Consider the following 22754-nt stretch of genomic DNA (forward strand, 5'->3'; position numbering starts at 1 on the left):
CTTGTGGTATTGCCTGAAGGTCTGTTTTGGACGATACGGTGCGGCGGGCTCGACCCACCGGATATGTCAATATGCAGTGTGAAACCAAACATCGGGTTTCCAGAGACCCTAATACACAGGGCTGCCAGAAACCTCTCCTTTCACTTGGGACAAATTGCGTAATGTATTTCGCCACAACTCTGTGCAATTTGCACTTCGCACATTGTTCCATGGGGGAGGAGAGGTTTGTCCTCGGGAGGTAAGTTAAAAAAAAACAAAAAACAGGTAAGCAAAGAAGTTAATGTTTGGTTTGCAATGTTAAGTTTTTTATTAAAAAAGTTCAAAGGTTATTAATGTTAATGAAGTAATTGCTTTGCTGCTTGCTTGTTTTTTGGGTTTTTTTTTCTCTTTTTCCATCCAATAACCTTCCAGGTGGACCGAGCGAATGACTAACCAGCTGCAGTACTGATGGTGCATCCTGACAGAACGTTGCGCGTCTGTCAGCTTACACACAAGTCGGTGCATGCAGCGCTGCAGGACGAGATTTCTCCTCCGCAGTCAAAAAGATACGTTTGCCGAGGCATATGGGCCGAGGAGTGGTGTTGGGGATTCATATGCTTTGGCAAACACTTTGTATCAAAAAAGAACTCTGGCAATGATTTGTTCATCCACATCGATCGGTGTGAATGGATAAATCAGGTTTGCCAGGGCATACGAGCTGGTGGGTTTGGATTTTTGGGGCGGCAGCTCCTATGTCCTGGCAGACGCCTTCCCCTCCTTTTTGTATTGTTTTGTCTTTTTTTCTTCTCTCTTTTTTTCTATCCAGACCGACCAATCAGCTGCAGCACTGATGGTGCATCCTGACAGAACATTGCGCGTCTGTCAGCTTACACACAAGTCGGTGCATGCAGCGCTGCAGGACGAGATTTCTCCTCCGCAGTCAAAAAGATACGTTTGCCGAGGCATATGGGCCGAGGAGTGGTGTTGGGGATTCATATGCTTTGGCAAACACTTTGTATCGAAAAAGAACTCTGGCAATGATTTGTTCATCCACATCGATCGGTGTGAATGGATAAATCAGGTTTGCCAGGGCATACGAGCTGGTGGGTTTGGATTTTTGGGGCGGCAGCTCCTATGTCCTGGCAGACGCCTTCCCCTCCTTTTTGTATTGTTTTGTCTTTTTTTCTTCTCTCTTTTTTTCTATCCAGACCGACCAATCAGCTGCAGCACTGATGGTGCATCCTGACAGAACATTGCGCGTCTGTCAGCTTACACACAAGTCGGTGCATGCAGCGCTGCAGGACGAGATTTCTCCTCCGCAGTCAAAAAGATACGTTTGCCGAGGCATATGGGCCGAGGAGTGGTGTTGGGGATTCATATGCTTTGGCAAACACTTTGTATCAAAAAAGAACTCTGGCAATGATTTGTTCATCCACATCGATCGGTGTGAATGGATAAATCAGGTTTGCCAGGGCATACGAGCTGGTGGGTTTGGATTTTTGGGGCGGCAGCTCCTATGTCCTGGCAGACGCCTTCCTCCTCTTTTTTTTTTTTTTGCAAAATTTTTTGGCAGATATTTTTTCATCCTCATTGATTGATTGTTTGACGTTCATTTTTCCTTTCAGCCCACAGTGCATTACCCTTATGCCCAATATAAGGAGTATAGCAGAAACTCCTAATACTGGCCATACATGTAATGATTGCAGAGACCCTAAAATGCCAGGACAGACCCCACGAATGATGCCATTTTGGAAAGAGGACACCCCAAAGTATTCCGTGAGGTGCATGGTGAGTTCATAGAATGTTTTATTTTTTGTCACAAGTTAGCAGAAATTGTGGTTTTGTGTTTTTTTGTTTTTTTTTCACAAAATGTCATTTTCCGCTAACTTGTGACAAAAAATAAAATTTTCTATGAACTCACCATGGCCCTCATGGAATACCTTAGCGTGTATTCTTTCCAAAATGGGGTCATTTGTGGGGTTTGTTAACTGTCCTGGCAAGTGGGCGGGGTGCTAAATTTTGAGCACCCCTGTAAAGCCTAAAGGTACTCATTGGACTCTGGGCCCCTTAGCGCAGTTAGGGTGCAAAAAAGTGCCACACATGTGGTATCGCCGTACTCGGGAGAAGTAGTACAATGTGTTTTGGGGTGTATTTTTACACATACCCATGCTGGGTGGGAGAAATACCTCTGTAAATGACAATCTTTTTGATTTTTTTACACACAATTGTCCATTTACAGAGTTATTTCTCCCACCCAGCATGGGTATGTGTAAAAATACACCCCAAAACACATTGTACTACTTCTCCCGAGTATGGCGATACCACATGTGTGGCACTTTTTTGCACCCTAACTGCGCTAAAGGGCCCAAAGTCCAATGAGTATCTTTAGGATTTCACAGGTCATTTTGCGGAATTTGATTTCCAGACTACTCCTCACGGTTTAGGGCCCCTAAAATGCCAGGGCAGTATAGGAACCCCACAAATGACCCCATTTTAGAAAGAAGACACCCCAAGGTATTCCGTTAGGAGTATGGTAAGTTCATAGAAGATTTTATTTTTTGTCAAAAGTTAGCGGAAAATTGATTTTTATTGTTTTTTTCACAAAGTGTCATTTTCCACTAACTTGTGACAAAAAATAAAATCTTCTATGAACTCACCATACTCCTAACGGAATACCTTGGGGTGTCTTCTTTCTAAAATGGGGTCATTTGTAGGGTTCCTATACTGCCCTGGCATTTTAGGGGCCCTAAACCGTGAGGAGTAGTCTGGAAATCAAATTCCGCAAAATGACCTGTGAAATCCTAAAGATACTCATTGGACTTTGGGCCCTTTAGCGCAGTTAGGGTGCAAAAAAGTGCCACACATGTGGTATTGCCGTACTCGGGAGAAGTAGTATAATGTGTTTTGGGGTGTATTTTTACACATACCCATGCTGGGTGGGAGAAATATCTCTGTAAATGACAATCTTTTGATTTTTTTACACACAATTGTCCATTTACAGAGTTATTTCTCCCACCCAGCATGGGTATGTGTAAAAATACACCCCAAAACACATTGTACTACTTCTCCCGAGTACGGCGATACCACATGTGTGGCACTTTTTTGCACCCTAACTGCGCTAAAGGGCCCAAAGTCCAATGAGTATCTTTAGGATTTCACAGGTCATTTTGCGGAATTTGATTTCCAGACTACTCCTCACGGTTTAGGGCCCCTAAAATGCCAGGGCAGTATAGGAACCCCACAAATGACCCCATTTTAGAAAGAAGACACCCCAAGGTATTCCGTTAGGAGTATGGTAAGTTCATAGAAGATTTTATTTTTTGTCAAAAGTTAGCGGAAAATTGATTTTTATTGTTTTTTTCACAAAGTGTCATTTTCCACTAACTTGTGACAAAAAATAAAATCTTCTATGAACTCACCATACTCCTAACGGAATACCTTGGGGTGTCTTCTTTCTAAAATGGGGTCATTTGTAGGGTTCCTATACTGCCCTGGCATTTTAGGGGCCCTAAACCGTGAGGAGTAGTCTGGAAATCAAATTCCGCAAAATGACCTGTGAAATCCTAAAGATACTCATTGGACTTTGGGCCCTTTAGCGCAGTTAGGGTGCAAAAAAGTGCCACACATGTGGTATTGCCGTACTCGGGAGAAGTAGTATAATGTGTTTTGGGGTGTATTTTTACACATACCCATGCTGGGTGGGAGAAATATCTCTGTAAATGACAATCTTTTGATTTTTTTACACACAATTGTCCATTTACAGAGTTATTTCTCCCACCCAGCATGGGTATGTGTAAAAATACACCCCAAAACACATTGTACTACTTCTCCCGAGTACGGCGATACCACATGTGTGGCACTTTTTTGCACCCTAACTGCGCTAAAGGGCCCAAAGTCCAATGAGTATCTTTAGGATTTCACAGGTCATTTTGCGGAATTTGATTTCCAGACTACTCCTCACGGTTTAGGGCCCCTAAAATGCCAGGGCAGTATAGGAACCCCACAAATGACCCCATTTTAGAAAGAAGACACCCCAAGGTATTCCGTTAGGAGTATGGTAAGTTCATAGAAGATTTTATTTTTTGTCAAAAGTTAGCGGAAAATTGATTTTTATTGTTTTTTTCACAAAGTGTCATTTTCCACTAACTTGTGACAAAAAATAAAATCTTCTATGAACTCACCATACTCCTAACGGAATACCTTGGGGTGTCTTCTTTCTAAAATGGGGTCATTTGTGGGGTTCCTATACTGCCCTGGCATTTTAGGGGCCCTAAACCGTGAGGAGTAGTCTGGAAATCAAATTCCGCAAAATGACCTGTGAAATCCTAAAGATACTCATTGGACTTTGGGCCCTTTAGCGCAGTTAGGGTGCAAAAAAGTGCCACACATGTGGTATTGCCGTACTCGGGAGAAGTAGTATAATGTGTTTTGGGGTGTATTTTTACACATACCCATGCTGGGTGGGAGAAATATCTCTGTAAATGACAATCTTTTGATTTTTTTACACACAATTGTCCATTTACAGAGTTATTTCTCCCACCCAGCATGGGTATGTGTAAAAATACACCCCAAAACACATTGTACTACTTCTCCCGAGTACGGCGATACCACATGTGTGGCACTTTTTTGCACCCTAACTGCGCTAAAGGGCCCAAAGTCCAATGAGTATCTTTAGGATTTCACAGGTCATTTTGCGGAATTTGATTTCCAGACTACTCCTCACGGTTTAGGGCCCCTAAAATGCCAGGGCAGTATAGGAACCCCACAAATGACCCCATTTTAGAAAGAAGACACCCCAAGGTATTCCGTTAGGAGTATGGTAAGTTCATAGAAGATTTTATTTTTTGTCAAAAGTTAGCGGAAAATTGATTTTTATTGTTTTTTTCACAAAGTGTCATTTTCCACTAACTTGTGACAAAAAATAAAATCTTCTATGAACTCACCATACTCCTAACGGAATACCTTGGGGTGTCTTCTTTCTAAAATGGGGTCATTTGTAGGGTTCCTATACTGCCCTGGCATTTTAGGGGCCCTAAACCGTGAGGAGTAGTCTGGAAATCAAATTCCGCAAAATGACCTGTGAAATCCTAAAGATACTCATTGGACTTTGGGCCCTTTAGCGCAGTTAGGGTGCAAAAAAGTGCCACACATGTGGTATTGCCGTACTCGGGAGAAGTAGTATAATGTGTTTTGGGGTGTATTTGTACACATACCCATGCTGGGTGGGAGAAATATCTCTGTAAATGACAATCTTTTGATTTTTTTACACACAATTGTCCATTTACAGAGTTATTTCTCCCACCCAGCATGGGTATGTGTAAAAATACACCCCAAAACACATTGTACTACTTCTCCCGAGTACGGCGATACCACATGTGTGGCACTTTTTTGCACCCTAACTGCGCTAAAGGGCCCAAAGTCCAATGAGTATCTTTAGGATTTCACAGGTCATTTTGCGGAATTTGATTTCCAGACTACTCCTCACGGTTTAGGGCCCCTAAAATGCCAGGGCAGTATAGGAACCCCACAAATGACCCCATTTTAGAAAGAAGACACCCCAAGGTATTCCGTTAGGAGTATGGTAAGTTCATAGAAGATTTTATTTTTTGTCAAAAGTTAGCGGAAAATTGATTTTTATTGTTTTTTTCACAAAGTGTCATTTTCCACTAACTTGTGACAAAAAATAAAATCTTCTATGAACTCACCATACTCCTAACGGAATACCTTGGGGTGTCTTCTTTCTAAAATGGGGTCATTTGTGGGGTTCCTATACTGCCCTGGCATTTTAGGGGCCCTAAACCGTGAGGAGTAGTCTTGAAACGAAATTTCTCAAAATGACCTGTGAAATCCTAAAGGTACTCATTGAACTTTGGGCCCTTTAGCGCAGTTAGGGTGCAAAAAAGTGCCACACATGTGGTATCGCCGTACTCAGGAGAAGTAGTATAATGTGTTTTGGGGTGTATTTTTACACATACCCATGCTGAGTGGGAGAAAGATCTCTGTAAATGGACAATTGTGTGTAAAAAAAATTAACAAATTGTCATTTACAGAGATATTTCTCCCACCCAGCATGGGTATGTGTAAAAATACACCCCAAAACACATTATACTACTTCTCCTGAGTACGGCAATACCACATGTGTGGCACTTTTTTGCAGCCTAACTGCGCTAAGGGGCCCAAAGTCCAATGAGCACCTTTAAGCTTTACAGGGGTGCTTACAATTTAGCATCCCCCAAAATGTCAGGACAGTAAACACACCCCACAAATGACCCCATTTTGGAAAGTAGACCCTTCAAGGTATTCAGAGAGGGGCATGGTGAGTCCGTGGTAGATTTCATTTTTTTTTTGTTGCAAGTTAGAAGAAATGGAAACTTTTTTTTTTTTTTTTGTTTGTCACAAAGTGTCATTTTCCGCTTACTTGTGACAAAAAATAATATCTTCTATGAACTCACTATGCCTCTCAGTGAATACTTTGGGATGTCTTCTTTCCAAAATGGGGTCATTTGGGGGGTATTTATACTATCCTGGAATTCTAGCCCCTCATGAAACATGACAGGGGGTCAGAAAAGTCATAGATGCTTGAAAATGGGAAAATTCACTTTTTGCACCATAGTTTGTAAACGCTATAACTTTTACCCAAACCAATAAATATACACTGAATGGGTTTTTTTTTATCCAAAATATGTTTGTCCACATTTTTCGCGCTGCATGTATACAGAAATTTTACTTTATTTGAAAAATGTCAGCACAGAAAGTTAAAAAAATCATTTTTTTGCCAAAATTCATGTCTTTTTTGATGAATATAATAAAAAGTAAAAATCGCAGGAGCAATCAAATAGCACCAAAAGAAAGCTTTATTAGTGAGAAGAAAAGGAGCCAAAATTCATTTAGGTGGTAGGTTGTATGAGCGAGCAATAAACCGTGAAAGCTGCAGTGGTCTGAATGGAAAAAAAGTGGCCGGTCCTTAAGGGGTAGAAAGACTGTGGTCCTCAAGTGGTTAAAGAACAAGTGACAGACATGCTAACCTAGTAATAAAAAACACATATATAAGTAGATAAATACTAGTTCTACTTACATAACAGATGTATTGCACTGTCCACGTCATCATTCCTGTGAATTTTATAAATGAAACGCAGAGAATCCTATTCTAGACAGTTTCCATCTTGGTTACCTTTGAATGAAGCTTATCCTGACATCATTTCCTCCCTCACTCTTTTTTTCTCCTCTTGCTAATTGTATATTCGTTACCCGCTCTCCCAGAGTTTTCAGACAATCCCACTGAGGTCTCTACTAGGAAGTGCACTGTCTTATGTCATTAGAAGGAGCGGGAAATAAAGGGAAGAGGAGGAATATATTATAGATGAAAAGACCCCCCAGCATGCAACTGTTTTGCCAGCCGATGGCAAAGGTAATCACAGAGCCAGCGCTCCTTAAAGGGACGCCGAGCAGTGCAGAAACTATGGAAAGATACACATCATTTTAAAGCTCTCTTTCTCCTCTTTCCAATGATATATAAACCGCCACCCTACGCCTTTTAGTTTTCGCTATTTTCGCGATTGAAATTGCCGCGGCCGCGATTTCGATTGTGAAAATAGAGAAAACTAAAAGGCGTAGGGCAACGATTTAGGTGTCATCAGAAAGAGGAGAAAGAGAGCTTTAAAATGATATCCATCAAGCCATAGTTATATTGTATTACACAGGGCGACTTTTTGTCAAAGTCAGCAGCTGCATTCAGCAGAATGGAGCTGCTGACACTGGGGAAAGTGTCGTCCTGTGTAATACAATATAACTATGGCTTGATGGATATCATTTTAAAGCTCTCTTTCTCCTCTTTCTGACGACACCTAAATTGTTGCCCTACACCTTTTAGTTTTCTCTATTTTCGCGATAGAAATCACGGTTGCGGCAATTTCAATCGCGAAAATAGCGAAAACTAAAAGACATAGGGTGGTGGTTTATATATCATTGGAAAGAGGAGAAAGAGAGCTTTAAAATGATATGCATCTTTCCATAGTTTCTGCACTGCTCGGAGTCCCTTTAAGGTGCCCATACATGGTACAATTTTTCATTTTTTAATTTGATTGGACAATTTAGTTCAGTTATTCCATTATATCAAATATAAAGATTTTTCTAACATGTCCAATTTGATTTTTATCAAACAAACGTTATACTCGTCCGTTTTTCTTAATAAAAAAAAAAAAGATTCTTTTCAAAAAACGGGAAAATCTAACGTTTTTATTGTACCGTGTATGGATACCATAAGGTATGTGATAACTCCAAACCATAATAGCAGAAAAAGTTTTGAAAGTTTTGAATGCAAGGCTTAGCATCCTTATCACTTAATACGCTCAGACCAGTTGCTGTTGAAATTTGATTTTTATGATGACAATCCCGCTTTAACAGTTTCTAATCACTGCTTTGTTCATACAAAAGATACTGAAATTCATCCAGTTTGTTCTAGTGCATACATGAAGTGGCCATAAATGGATTAGATTTTCACTTATGCACAGGAGCTGCAAATGGTGGTATGTGTATTCAGCATCTAGTTGTACTTGAAAACTATCTTCTTGTGCAAGATGTATTTGAATTGCTGATTCCGTCCCATTGGAAAGGTTTTCCCTCAATCCCTGAGTCAGTAGTTTTGAATCAGGATGAAACCATTTCTTGGCTAACTTAGAGGTACCATAAATAAAAAGCAAGCTTTTGGCTAATAAGCCTTCTTCAGTCTTTGTTCCTGTATGTTAACAAAGATGTTAAAACACACAGCTTATATAAACTGGACATAAGTTACATTGGGGATGGTTTTTAATGCCACAAGTGGTCTTATCTATTTGTCATAAATTAGATAACATCCCCGTGAGACCCTCCTGAAGTTGTAATTAAGGAATTTAATGACATTTATTTATTTCCTGAACAATGAAACAGAAATCGCAACCTAAGCATATTCAAACATAGGAACAAGTTTTGTCTGTTGTTCCAAATTAATAAGAACTACAATATTATATGTTGTACAAGATGCCAGTATTTATTTTAGATTACATTCAAGTTAAAAATTAAGTTCTACAGCATGGCCTTCTGCCATCACTGTAATGGCCTGATACATTATTAGATGTGCCCTCTAATCAAGTAAATGATCAGTAGCTGACTGATATTAATTTGTTACCTGGATATCAGATTGCCCTGCAAGCTCATGGTGAACCAGAACTTCTAGGAGTGTGTAAGGGCAGCTCTAGGGAAGTCCTATAGTCGTTTATGGGAGTCGGAGATGTGTGGGGTGCTTAGGAGGATGTCATTGGAGGAGTGGAACGAGCAGCCAAGTATGTATCTGCTGACCAGGTCAGAGATGTAGGTTGTGCAGGGCATGAGTATAAATTTATTGGCCAGACATAGGATCTTGAAGCTAATTCAGAAACGGATTGAGAGAGCCAGTAGAGGGATTTGTATATATATTTGTATAAGCAAGAGGATCATGGCCGTTTTTAGCTACGTGCGGGGCGTGCAATCGCACGGGGCGCAGTGTGGCAGTGAGGAGAAGGAGGGCGCAGGCAGAAGTAAGACTTCTCCCGGGCGTCCTGTTGCCTTGGCTGCTGTGATCGTGTGTGTCCTACGTCAAGTGAACACCACATGACCAGCGTGTGGTGACATTGACGTACAGCAGCGGTACTGCAGCTGTCGGGGACGGGGTGCCCTAGGAGGAAGATAGGATTTGCTGCAGACCACGTGTGGTTTCCTGCTGCTTCTTCTCTCCTGGTCAGTAGTTATCCAGCTCTTCCCCGATATGGCTGCTCTCAGTGGGAAGGGGGAGGCGCAGGTTCCAGCAGGAATGAATGATAGTGTGGTCGGGTAGCGCCTCTTTCAAAGTGCAGGGAAGCTAGGTGGCCAGTTACAACTCACACGGTGGCAAGCAGTGAATAGAGCAAACACAGCTGCAGGCATGACACTTGCCTGCAGCTCACACAGCCTGGCCCGGGATAACTTCCTGCAGAGAGGGTCACAGGCTGCTTCTCCCCTCCCCCCTGAAAGTCCGAGTCCAGACTGCAAAGCATGGTGTCGGGGGAAGGGGAGAGTGCTCAGCTGAACGGGCAGGCTGTATCTGTGTCTCTGCTGCCTGTGTCCCCCTGGCCTGCATGCTGTGAGTACTTGCCAGGCACTTCTATCCTGACAACCCCTCCTCCATCCCACAGCATTAGGGGGCTCATATATTCCCTTTGTCCTCCATCACAGTACCACTGCTCCCAGCAAGCCCCCCTCCCCTTTCTATAAAGGTACCACTGCTCCCAGCAAGTCCCCCTCCCCTTTCTATAAAGGTACCACTGCTCCCAGCAAGTCCCCCTCCCCTTTCTATAAAGGTACCAGTGCTCCCAGCAAGCCCCCCTCCCCTTTCTATAAAGGTACCACTGCTCCCAGCAAGCCCCCCTCCCCTTTCTATAAAGGTACCAGTGCTCCCAGCAAGCCCCCCTCCCCTTTCTATAAAGGTACCACTGCTCCCAGCAAGCCCCCCTCCCCTTTCTATAAAGGTACCACTGCTCCCAGCAAGCCCCCCCTCCCATGTCTTAAAGGGAAACTAAACTGAGAGGGACATGGATGTTTCCTTTTAAGCAATACCAGTTGCCTGGCAGTCATGCTGATCTCTTTGGCTGCAGTAGTGTCTGAATCACACACCTGAAACAAGCATGCAGTTAACCCAGTCTGACTTCAGTCAGAACACCTAATCTGCATGCTTGTTGAGGGGCTGTGGCTAAAAGTATTAATCTAGAGAGACAGGATCAGCAGGAGAGTCTGGCAACTGGTATTATTTTAAAAGGAAAAATCCATATCCTTCTCAGTTTATGTTCCCTTTAAAGTGTCCCTCTTTCTCATCTCAAAAAGTTGGGAGGTATGGCTGCAGCTTCTAGCATCCCTGGTCCAACACCCCTCCGCTTGCAAGCAGGAGCCAATCACCACGTGTGTTGATTTCTACCCTCACGCAATGCTGTGCTTGCCCACAACACATCACTGAAGAGGTGGGAACAGTGTCAGCGGCCCAAACTCTTTAGCACCTGTACATACTAGTACACTTCTGTCCGCTTTTCAGCAACACGTAACAATCTGTAACATTAATGTGTTGATAAAAAGCGGACAGAGGCGCACCAAGTGTAGCTGGCAGTGGGTTTGGGGTTTTTTTTGGGCCGGGGGGGGGGGGGGGGGGGGGCGTATTTTTTTATACTCGCCCTGGGAGCAATTTCATCTAGAAACTGCACTGAAGAGGATGCTGTGCTCTAGATCAGTGCGGGAGCTCCTGTCATTCTTCGCAGCTCGTGGGGCTTAGCCTGTAATGGGGACCTTTGTGTCTCATCTCTACAGGCAATACTTTTGGCTGCTTATAAGACACAATTTACCATTTAATTATGTGGCTTGATGACCCACATACTTTTCCAAGCTTGAATTTCAGCCTGGTCAACAAATCACACATTACTGCCATGTCCAGGCTTCGTTTTCATTATATATATATAATCTACCAGCACATGCATATTGTGCCACCTTGACGACAGAGTGATCATAATCAGCGAAATGCTAATCTGAACAATTCTTACAGAAAGCGTATTCAGAAATGAACCACTGATGTGACCCTATAATGTACAATAATGCGTGAACTATTCATACATTTATCAGTAATTGGCTGCAGCTTTCACACTGACATACATCACAGTCTTCCTGTCTTCCATTATCATGTAATTGTGTTCCGTGTTGACTAATATGGCTTTTATATTTTCTCCTTTCATGTTTCTCTTTCTGAAAGGCTGAAGTGAATGGACCTACAAATCCCTTCATTAATACAAGCAGTAAGTCTCCAGCTGCCCATGAGAGCCTGGCCTTCTTTCAGCATTTAGGAAGCAGACTCGCCAGTGCTCTGGCAGAACAGTTCCTACCCCCTGTGGTTCCCTACGTGCCAACTCCAAGGAAAGCCACACACAACCGTGCGCTGAAAAAGGTCTCACACGTAACAAAACACAGCATGCAAAAGAAAGCTTCACGTCCTTCATTAAGGTATAATATTATATTTTATAAATGAATGTGGCACTTGATTAGAAATGTGATTTTAATTAGTCTTTTAAGTATTGCACCATCGTTAACTGCACATATAGTAGGAACATGCTAATATGCAATCCATAGAGCTGTGGTTATTATAAAGTCGTGCTTTGTAAGTACTGAATCCTCATGAAATGAAGTCAAAGAGGAACTGTAACCAAGGATGAACTTCATCCCAATCAGTAGCTGATACCCCCTTTCCTGTGAGAAATCTTCAGCTTTTCTTAATTAGATCATCGGGGGGGGGGGGGGGGGTATTGTGGTGAAACCCCTCCCATAGTGTGATGTCCGGACCTAGGTCCTGACAGTTTCCTGTCTGTGAGTCTTCTTGCATTGTGGGAAATAACAGTTTCCAATCGCCAAGCAACCAGTATCTCCCTCTGTGCATATGTATATCTATTTAAAAAACAACAACAACCCTTTAGCCTATCGCATTGTTAGGGGGTGTGGTTATAGTTAATGACACTTGGTGCTGTTTTGTTTTTTTCATCATGTCTGCCAGTAGTAACGATGATTATGTGCAGGCTCATTGTGGATCAACCAATATGAACAAATGACATGGCAAATATCAATCATTTCTTGATCTCTCTTAACTTCTCACTTTGCTATTCTTTGCTAATCTATTGATTTTTTTTTCACATTTTTTGCTAAAGTTCCTCTTTGAATGAAGTTCTTATGGGTTAACACAATGTAGTGCTCAAGTGATGAATAGTATATTAAAAGACAACGTTAATGAAAAATTGTAATGTCTAAAATATAGATACCTACATGTACAGTACATTTTTCCCAGAATAAAATGCACTATGAATTACTTTATTTTCCTATGTAGCCGCCACTTAGGCAGTGAAAATCTCATCTGACAAATCTGTCAGGCTTAGGACTGGTCCATCTCCTCATGAGGGATTCTTAGGATTTTCTTTATTTACAGAAACACTGAACTGCAGTTGCTTAACTCAATTCCCAATATAGTGTGCAAATTAGTAGGGGCACTAACTGACATTCCCCATGAGGAGATGGACTAGTCCAAACCCTGTCAGTTTTGTCAGAATTCTACTGCCAACTGTGTCAGCAACATAGGAGAAAAGTAATTTATAGTACATATTAAAATCAACAAAACTGACATTTTATAAATATGTATTTTACAATTTGTAATTATAGTATTCCTTTAAAGTCTCATGATGAGCTGTATGCTGTCTTTGCATTTTATAAGAGCTAAAGCATTTCTTGAATCCATATATTGACTGTATTGATTAAGATGAAAGCATGGGGGAGAGTTATCCTTCGTAACATACGCTAGGCTGTTCTACACCATGGTACTTGTCAACATCACACAAGCTCTGGTGAATGCAGCAGTAGAGAAGAGGCAGACATCCCAGCTCTCCGCCTCTAATTCCAGATTTTCATAACTTAATTTGGTCCATGAACCTCAAAGAATAATTGCAACAGTATAACATTTTTTAAAATTGATGTTTGATTCTTGTGACCAGACACGAAGAATGGAATCAGCGTGGATGTGGTGGGTAATATTTACATGTCATTGATAATCTGCATGTCCTTAGTATTAAAGGATACCCGAACTGAAATGTGACATAATGAGATAGACATGTGTATGTACAGTGCCTAGCACACAAATAACTATGCTGTGTTCCTTTTTTTCTTTCTCTGCCTGAAAGAGTTAAATATCAGGTATGTAAGTGGCTCACTCAGTCCTGACTCAGACAGGAAGTGACTACAGTGTGAGCCTCACTGATAAGAAATGCCAACTATAAAACACTTTCCTAGCAGAAAATGGCTTCTGAGGGCAAGAAAGAGGTAAAAAAAGGGGAATTTCTTATCAGTGAGGCTCACACTGTAGTCACTTCCTGTCTGAGTCAGGACTGAGTCAGCCACTTACATACCTGATATTTAACTCTTTCAGGCAGAGAAAGAAAAAAAGGAACACAGCATAGTTATTTGTGTGCTAGGCACTGTACATACACATGTCTATCTCGTTATGTCACATTTCAGTTCGGGTATCCTTTAAGGCTCATACACACGCTCAACAAAACAACTTGAAGTTGGACAACTTTTGTCAAGTAAAATATCACTGATAAGTGGCAACCAACAACTGATAAGACGCAGCTCAAGTCAATCCAACTGTTGGATTGACTTGAGCTGCGTCTTATCAGTCATTGGTCGCCTCTTATCAAAATTGTCCAACTTCTTCAAGTTGTTTGATAATTGTGCATTTAACAGACTTTTGTTGAGCGTGTGTATGAGGCTTTATCTATCTTGATTATAAATAAGTTGACTACACACATGGTATATGGTTTGTTGCTCACAAGACATGCATTATTTTACAGAATATACCAGGTATAGGGTATCTAGGGGCTATTAGCCACTAGCTAGTTCGGACCCCCAGCAGTCTCAAAAACGGTGAGCCTGCCCTTGTTCTAAAAAAGTTTGTATATCCGCGAGTTCCCGGTTGTTTTTATTTTTCATGAGACAGTTGGTGAAACATTTAAAATTTGAAGTGACTGTACACATGTTTAAAACTAACTATAGAGTGTCCCCCTCCCAGGCATGTTCAAACCCATTACTCCCAAAGCAGATTGGTATTTCTGAGGTAATCCAAAAACTGTAAGTGTGGGTCTCCATCCCCCAAGCAATAACAACCTTATACCATTATAGTACAGGTTCTCCGCAAAATGGAGCCCAGCAAACTGTCCCCCCTCCCTATCCCAAGTACCCTTGTCCAATGTTATGGGCACGGGGCACATTTCCACATCTAGTTCCCAGGAGGATATTGATTTGATAGTATCAGAGGAAGGTATGATCAGTTAGATACAAATAATTTATCCTTGCATTCAAATGTCATGTAAATTATATGTAGCATGAAATTGGACCAATCAAAATAACTTCCTGGTATTTTTATTGTTCCAAGCTGCATAACATTTACATGACATTTTAATGCAAAGAGATTCTTTTATTTTATTTTCATTGATCATCCATAATCAGAGGAACTTATGGTGGAATCTGGAAATGCCTTAAATAAAGGTGCACTCAGATGTGTACTTCCTCTCAAAACAATAAGCATAGGGGTATATTGATTACTCATAACAATTCTCACAAGTGGTTAAAAGAAAAGTTCTGTAATTAAAAAGTGCCGGTGCAAAAGAGAAACAGATGCCTAGATCAAGGATGCTGTCTGCTCCACTTTTGCTCCTGTTGCTCCTGTTTTTCTTACTATAGTTTAACCCACTAGCATCTTCAATAGTGTTATCTCTTTTTAGATAACTACACTGCTTTTAAACCCAGTCGGCAGAACTACCTGTGCTGTAAAGTCTTGGAATGCTTTGATCTCTTTCTACTAGCTGAAAATCTAGAAACTGAAAGCGGAAGTCCTTTGTTATTGTGTCACACTGCCCTCTAGTGACAAGTGGCCATAAATACACATTACAGCAGTACTAATTAGAAGCAGGGAAATATAACAAATAAGAAATAAAAAAAATTTGCTAAATTAAATTGGTCTGGAGCACTTGCAAGCCTCTGAATAAATTGGCTGCTAAAGGATTAAATAAATGTGGGCTGTTCTGTCCTGCTTGGGTAAAAAAGAGATACAGAGAAATGCTAAATAATCGCAGGTAAAGCCAGTACGTATATTATGATGGGGAGTCATTTACCTTTAATCCTTGGTGTATCTTCAGCTTGTAGCAGGATTGTACACTGCAAATATTTCCAGACGTTATGTAATTACATATTGGCCATACAGTACATTGCAGTATATACAGTATCTCATTTCCTCTTTTATTGCATTCATCTTTCATTTCTCCGTTTCATTAAAAGCCATATAATGAAAATCTTCATTTTTCCAGTCATGTATTATTTAAAACATTTTAAATATTGTGCGGCTGTGTAGTTGATAGTCTACTCATAAAATGGAAATAGAAGAGGCTTCTTTGGCAAGGCAGAAAGTCTCAGAGGTGAAAGACTTGCTGTATAATGAAAAGGTGAACTCTTCTCTTAGCTGACAATGAATTCAAATATTTTCCAGGGATGCGTAGATGCTGAACTTGTGGAAGTTTGTGTACTTTGTGGCTATTGAATATATAAACTAAATGTAAAGGCTTAGGACATTGATGGCTGTTTAACTGGTTGCATCAGCAAAATCAACTGGCCTTGCATTTCCTTGGCATACGGTCTTTGAATGAATTAACTGGGGCAAGACAGTGCAACTTACATTTTCTTTTCTGTTCCACAGACAGTGTTCTTCTCTTTGTAGCTAGAGCAATAAATGGGGCCATTTTTAAGGTCTGGTTGAGATAGACGGCTGCTGGCATCCCATTTAGCCGATACTACTAAGCAAAAAAGAGGTTGACATCAGTTCCCGTCGTTCCGTCGTAGTGTTGCATTTTCAACCCCTATGGGGATACAGAATCACAAATATTTCTAAAAGCTTCATAACTAATCTTGGAAAGATTGATCATCATCGGCATTCAACCGTAAATGCGTTGAGATGAATTCTTCTATTCATCTCATTGTGGGGCACAGTGGATCCTAAACGACATGGATAGACGCTGACAGCCGTGCATCTGAACCTGCCCTAAGGACTGTCTGTTAATTTATGGATGGTTGGCAGCTTTGGGCTAAGTTCACATTATGTATATTGCATAACCCACTTGTTTTAATGCAGGAATAACGCAGCATGCACTCTGCACGTTAGAACACACGTTATTTTCATAACATGAAGAATGGCTAATGTGGACGTTATTGCAAGCATTATCCAGAAACACAATTTAACCATGGTGCTCTCACATACAGTAATGCAGCACAACTCAATATACATAGGTCCATAGTCATATTCGATTATCTGATCACTTCTGTACAAAATTAATCGGAAAATCGATTGGAAACCAGATCAGACCTATTGGAAATTATCGATTTGACCTGTTAATCTGACAGGAAATTGTGTGATGTCCAGCCATTATTCAGATAATTTACTCATATTTTTACACCTTGTAAAAAAAAAAAAAAAAAAAACCTTTTCAGTACATACCATTTCACAAAGTACTGAAAAGGGATGTAAAGCCTTCCCTCTACATAGCTAAGCGTCTATTTTTTTTTGTTTGCTTCAGGTTTACTGTAAGAGGAGCTGTTAGCTATACTATCTAAAAAACAAACAAACACATATATAAGTAGATAAATACTACGTACATAACATATGTATTGCACTGTCCACATTTTGATTTCAGTGACTTTTATATAGTAAATAAAAATAATTCTGTTTCAGATACTTGCCATCTTAATGCCTTCTGACTGAAGCTAATACTAATGTCATTTTCTCCCTTACTCTGGGAGGAGTGCGGCAAATGCAAACACAGACAGTCTTCAGACACTCCCACCCAGCTCTACAATAAAAAGTGCATTGTCATTGTGTGACTCTCTAGCTTGAGAAGCATGAGAAATATTGGCCAATCAGAGAGGAACAGAGGTGTGGGAGGGGAAAACAGGAGAAAGGGGGTAGTAAGGAAGCAAAAAAAGACAACCCAGCATGCCCTGCAACTTCCTTTGTGCAGCAGATGTACCAAATAAGAGCCACGGAAACTGGAGAAAGATGTTTTATGAAGAAGAAAAGTAATAGTGATTTTAACTTTTGGATTGCCTGGTTAGCATCTTTATTACTTTTTTACCAGATAAAAATAAAGAATTGATTTTTAATTTTATGCCCGACAGTTACTCTTTAAACAAAACACTGTATATAAATGCCCTGTACAGCTGCTCTGTCCTTGTTAGTTAAAATGGATAGATACAGTACACGTTGCACTTGTTCATCTTGCTATACAGAAAACATATTACCATAACAGACTATCATATATGTTAAAAAGATGCACTAAAATGGTACTTGGAAAAAATGCACCCAAAACATGGAAGCAGCATGTGCAATCAAATGCAGATTTTCACTAAATGGTCCCTGGCCCTATTACAGTGAGTTTCATGCTTTCAAAATAATGGCAGTTTTTCAGTCTACATTTTGATATAGTGTGATGCAGATGCGTAGATTTTAATTAAGCTATATTTTCTTCCAGGAGTGCTGCTGTCACTATAGCACAATATAGAAGGTGATTTATTAGTATTTTAAAGAATAGTAAATATGCAGCACTTGCATATCAGGCAGACTAATGGAGGCTTGCTTGAAATATGGTGATGAGCAGTATCACTTGGTGATATAAGTAAATCACTTTTATACCAGCCTGCTGACTAATAGTTTAAATGATCGAAAGATGGCGCTTGCGACATGGATTCCCTCTCCCCAGTCAGCACTCTACAGGAAACAGCAGCAGCTCTGGGTTTTCAGAGCACTTTGTCCTTGTACATAATGATGCCCTTTCATTTGATCTTCAAACCATGTTATGGTATGAATGCTAAGAGAGTATTTAAGGTACATATATTATAACGTTGGAGATCACTAGCTAACTGCACAGCACACAGGTGAAATCTATACAGAAAAATAGATGATCTCTTCATTTGAGGTAACTATAGCGATTCTTTATTACTTTTACTTCTTTTGCAAAGGCCTACATTACAAATAAAAGAAAATATAAGAACAGATACGTATTGTGTTTGTTTAAATATGCCTGACTCAAGGCAAATCTACCTAAGGTAAGCACAGAGGTACATTCATGCTGGGTCCACATGTATTGTCTGTTCTTCTCTGGTCCCTCTAATCACCCCTTGAAAATTTTGAATTTTGGCAAATTTTCAGAGAGAAAGAGGCAGGTGTGCTGCCATGTTGCCCTATCTCCCTACCATTTGAATCTGTGAGGTTCTTGCAAATGTAAAATCCTCATTCAGCAGAAGACTATATGCAGAGTTCTTCCTTAAAGGGATACTGTAGGGGGGTCAGGGGAAAATGAGTTGAACTTACCCGGGGCTTTTAACGGTCCCCCGCAGACATCCTGTGTTGGCGCAGCCACTCACCGATGCTCCGGCCCCGCCTCCGGTTCACTTCTGGAATTTCAGACTTTAAAGTCTGAAAACCACTGCGCCTGCGTTGCCGTGTCCTTGATCCCGCTGATGTCACCAAGAGCGCACAGCGCAGGCACAGTATGGTCTGTGTCTGCGCAGTACACTCCTGGTGACATCAGCGGGAGTGAGGACATGGCAATGCAGGCGCAGTGGTTTTCTGACTTTAAAGTCTGAAATTCCAAAAGTGAACTGGAGGCGGGGCCGGAGCATCGGTGAGTGGCTGCGCCAACACAGGATGTCTGCGGGGGACCATTAGAAGCCCGGGTAAGTTCAACTCATTTTCCTCCGACCCCCCTACAGTATCCCTTTAAGACATAAATTCTACTGAAACGTCTTGCTTGGTAGAAGGACAGCTAGTTCTAATCTACAAGTTGTTCAGTCCGAGAGGTGCCAGATCACATTCACGGACTTTCATAGCATGCAGAGAGACTACAGTTTCCATGAAATAGCAGGGAACAGGTCACAGGAACCCCAATTATGGACCTAAAGTGGGATGTGACCAATTAACACTTCATAAGTGGGAGAATTTTTTGTATATTAGATGTATCCATAGTTTTATAGTTAGCCTACTTATGCTTATTGATGCTTACTTAGGAACTTAGGTGGTTACTTATGATTGCTACGCTAGCTTCTTTTATTTTGCTTCTACTTCATGATATGCAATCATATTCCTATGAACGTATTTGCTGTAACCAAGATTACTTCTGAATGAATGCCATGTATTGCTGATTGATGCAAATAAATTCCTAACTGCCCCAAGCATCTTACGGTCTGTGTATATCTGCTGAAAGCTGTGGGAACTTCCTAACTGATAGAGACGAGGTATGATCTTTGATCATTGCTACCGAAAGATATTTACAAGAAGGCCCAAGGAAAAATTACAGTCGGTGAGCCAGCCCTCCTCTTTCCCATCCCAGTCACTAGGTGGCAATACTTCAGTCAGCAAGGATTGCTCTAGACTGGTATAGGTAGAATAGCGACCAGTTCTAAGGAGAAAACCTTAGTTTTGGGGAATTAGTCCAGTACAAAATTACTGCAGTCCATAAGATCTTCCATTTTTGCAACTGAAATTTTTTTTGCAACTTAGATGCTTTTATCATGACTAGAGTTCCAGCTTCTTGTGAGTGTGTTTTGAGTGCATTGTGTTAATGATGGCTTGTGTGTAAATTGACCGCTCCTCTCAACATCTTTATCTTATTCCTTTAAGTTTCAGCAGGGTGAGCATGGCTACTTTAATTTGTGTACATTGACATTTCTTGATGACTGTCATGTAACTTTATAGGTGCGATGAGGTGGGAATGGAAGCCAGAATGGGTTCACCAGAAAAAGCCCATGCAAGATCACATAAGAAGCACAACAATGCTGTACCTATACTTGACACTCCTAATTGTGGCATTAATGTGAAAGATGGGTACACTTGTTTTAGGGGAGAGAATGGATTTGGCTGAAATTATTTGGGAGGGGGAATGAGGTAGAAGGGGAGCGCATAACTATGTTTGTTGAGTAGAGGGATGGTTTGAGTATTTGGCTTTATGGATAGCTCTCTTACTTTGATGAGCTAAGGTCACAGCATCTGGGCTAGGTCATTACATCCAGAGTCTGTACATTTTATCCATGTGTGTGGGTTTCTTCCAGGTACTCTGATTTCCACCTAAATCTAAAAAAGCGCACCCATTCACTTGCATTGATGTGTGCTTTCCAGCTCAACGCACAGAAATGCATGCAACCCTAAGTTTCTGTAACGCTGCTCAGCGCAGCGCATAGATGTGAACCAGCTACATTTAGTTACATGGGAAAATAAATACCTTGCTGATCGCACAGGGCAGTGCGCTGTAAAAAGCGCACAGAAACGGCCCTGATGTGAACGAGGCCTTAGACTATGGTATGGATAATATAGTGAGCTCCTCTTGGTGGTATGACTATGTAGTCATTAAATGTTGCAGAAGATGTCAAATCTATGTAAATGCTTAATACAGAGAGTAGTTTGGGCAAATTATACAGTAACATTCAAATTGTGGCAGGACGAACATGGTGATACCTTGATCCAGTCATGCATCATTTTTAGTCTTTTTCTTCTTAAAAAGGTTGAATTTGACTGACACAAGTTTTTTCTTTACCCACCTAAATAATTGTGTAGCTACATATATAGTCCAATGTTACATAGTTAGGTTTGAAAAAGACATACGTCCATCGAGTTCAACCAGAAAATAAGGTACATTTAATCATAGCTTTCTGCTGTCCTTTATGGAAGACTCAATAATTTAAAGCCCTGGATATGAACTGTTTAAAGTGGTATTGTCACCATAAAAATCAAATTTTAACAGCAACTTGTCTGAGTGTATTAAGTGATAAAGATGCTAATCCTGCATTCAAAACTTTTTTTGCTGTTATGGTTTGGAGTTATCACATACTTTAGGAGCACTGGCCCTAGTGCCAAACACTGCCAAAAAGTTGAATGCTGGGAGTTCTTTTGATTGCTGGGAGTTCTTTTTATCTATAATATATTCCTCCTCTTCCTTTTATTTCCCTGCCTAGCTGATCACTTGTGTTTACAAGCAAGGCTGAGGTGACTCAGTGATTGGATGTGTAAATAAAAAAAAGACTCTGGGAGGAGGGCAGCTAATGAATACACAATGAGCAAGAGAAAGGAGGGGGGAAAAAAAGAGTCAGGGAGGATATGATGTCAGCATTAGCTTGGCAAGATGGCCACTGCCTAGACTAGGATTTTCTGCTTTTCCTTTGTAAAATTCACAGTAATCATTACGTGGATAGCACAATACATCTGTTATGTAAGTAGAAGTAGTATTTATCTACTTATATATGTGTTTTTTATTTCTAGGTTAGCATGGGTGTCGCTTGTTCTTTAAAGTGAACCAGAGATTTTACCACATATATCAGTGGAAACATTAGAGAAAACACCTACCCTGCTCTCTGTTTCATTATTTACTGTTCAGATTGCATTTAATCAGCCCAGATAAAAGCCCCCACAGAGTATTCAGTCTGGCTTTGCTATAATGACTCAGCTATAATGATTCCTAAGCAGAGCCACAAGGTGGCAGGCTTCGGCTTGAAAAGACAGCACAGAAGACAGCTATAGACTAGACAGGCCGAGGCAGAGGCTGGAGAGGCTCCAGCCTCAGGGCGCAGTGTAGGAGGGGGTGCACAATTCATTCAGCTGTCATTCCCAATTGTTTGAAGCAGAAATAAATAAGAAAAGGGGATACATGACAGTGACTGCAAGCCAGATAACTAGAGATTAAGGTGTTGGGGAGGTTGGGGGCCCTGGGGCACCTCTTAGTCTAATAGCAGTCAGTGTGTGACGGCTGGGGTGGGAGGGATGGAGGGGCGCACTTTGCTGTCTCAGCCTTGGGTGCTGAAGAACCTTGTCCCGGCTCTGCTCAGCCGTAAGATTCCTGAACAAAGCCAGACTGAATTTCAGTCAGAGATTTTATCAGGGCTGATTAGATGCAATCTGAATGGTAAATAAGGAAACAGAGAGCAGGGTAGGTGTTTTCTCTAATGTTCCTACTGATATATATATATGGTAAAATACATGAGTGTGCTTCATCTCTGGTTCACTTTAAACCTGAATATGTACCATGTGGATAGCCTTTTGTGTGGGTTTTGCCCGTTGTCTCAAGTTAACATGATCTAACGTTTGTACTTGGAAGTTACAGTATGGATGATTAAGAAATATTTCC

At 41.0% G+C, this 22754-nt stretch overlaps 1 protein-coding gene across 2 annotated transcripts in view; it reads left to right on the forward strand.

Moving 5' to 3' along the window:
* Positions 1-22754, forward strand: part of TMEM232 (transmembrane protein 232) — a 299472-nt gene that overhangs the window by 189331 nt on the left and 87387 nt on the right. For both annotated transcript variants that reach the window (XM_068247370.1, XM_068247365.1), the window contains exon 12: positions 11759-12006. In XM_068247370.1, the coding sequence (XP_068103471.1) occupies positions 11759-12006 (248 nt within the window). The remainder of the gene's footprint in view (positions 1-11758; positions 12007-22754) is intronic.

The sequence above is a fragment of the Hyperolius riggenbachi genome, chromosome 1, assembly GCF_040937935.1.
Source record: "Hyperolius riggenbachi isolate aHypRig1 chromosome 1, aHypRig1.pri, whole genome shotgun sequence".
Lineage (NCBI taxonomy): Eukaryota > Metazoa > Chordata > Amphibia > Anura > Hyperoliidae > Hyperolius > Hyperolius riggenbachi.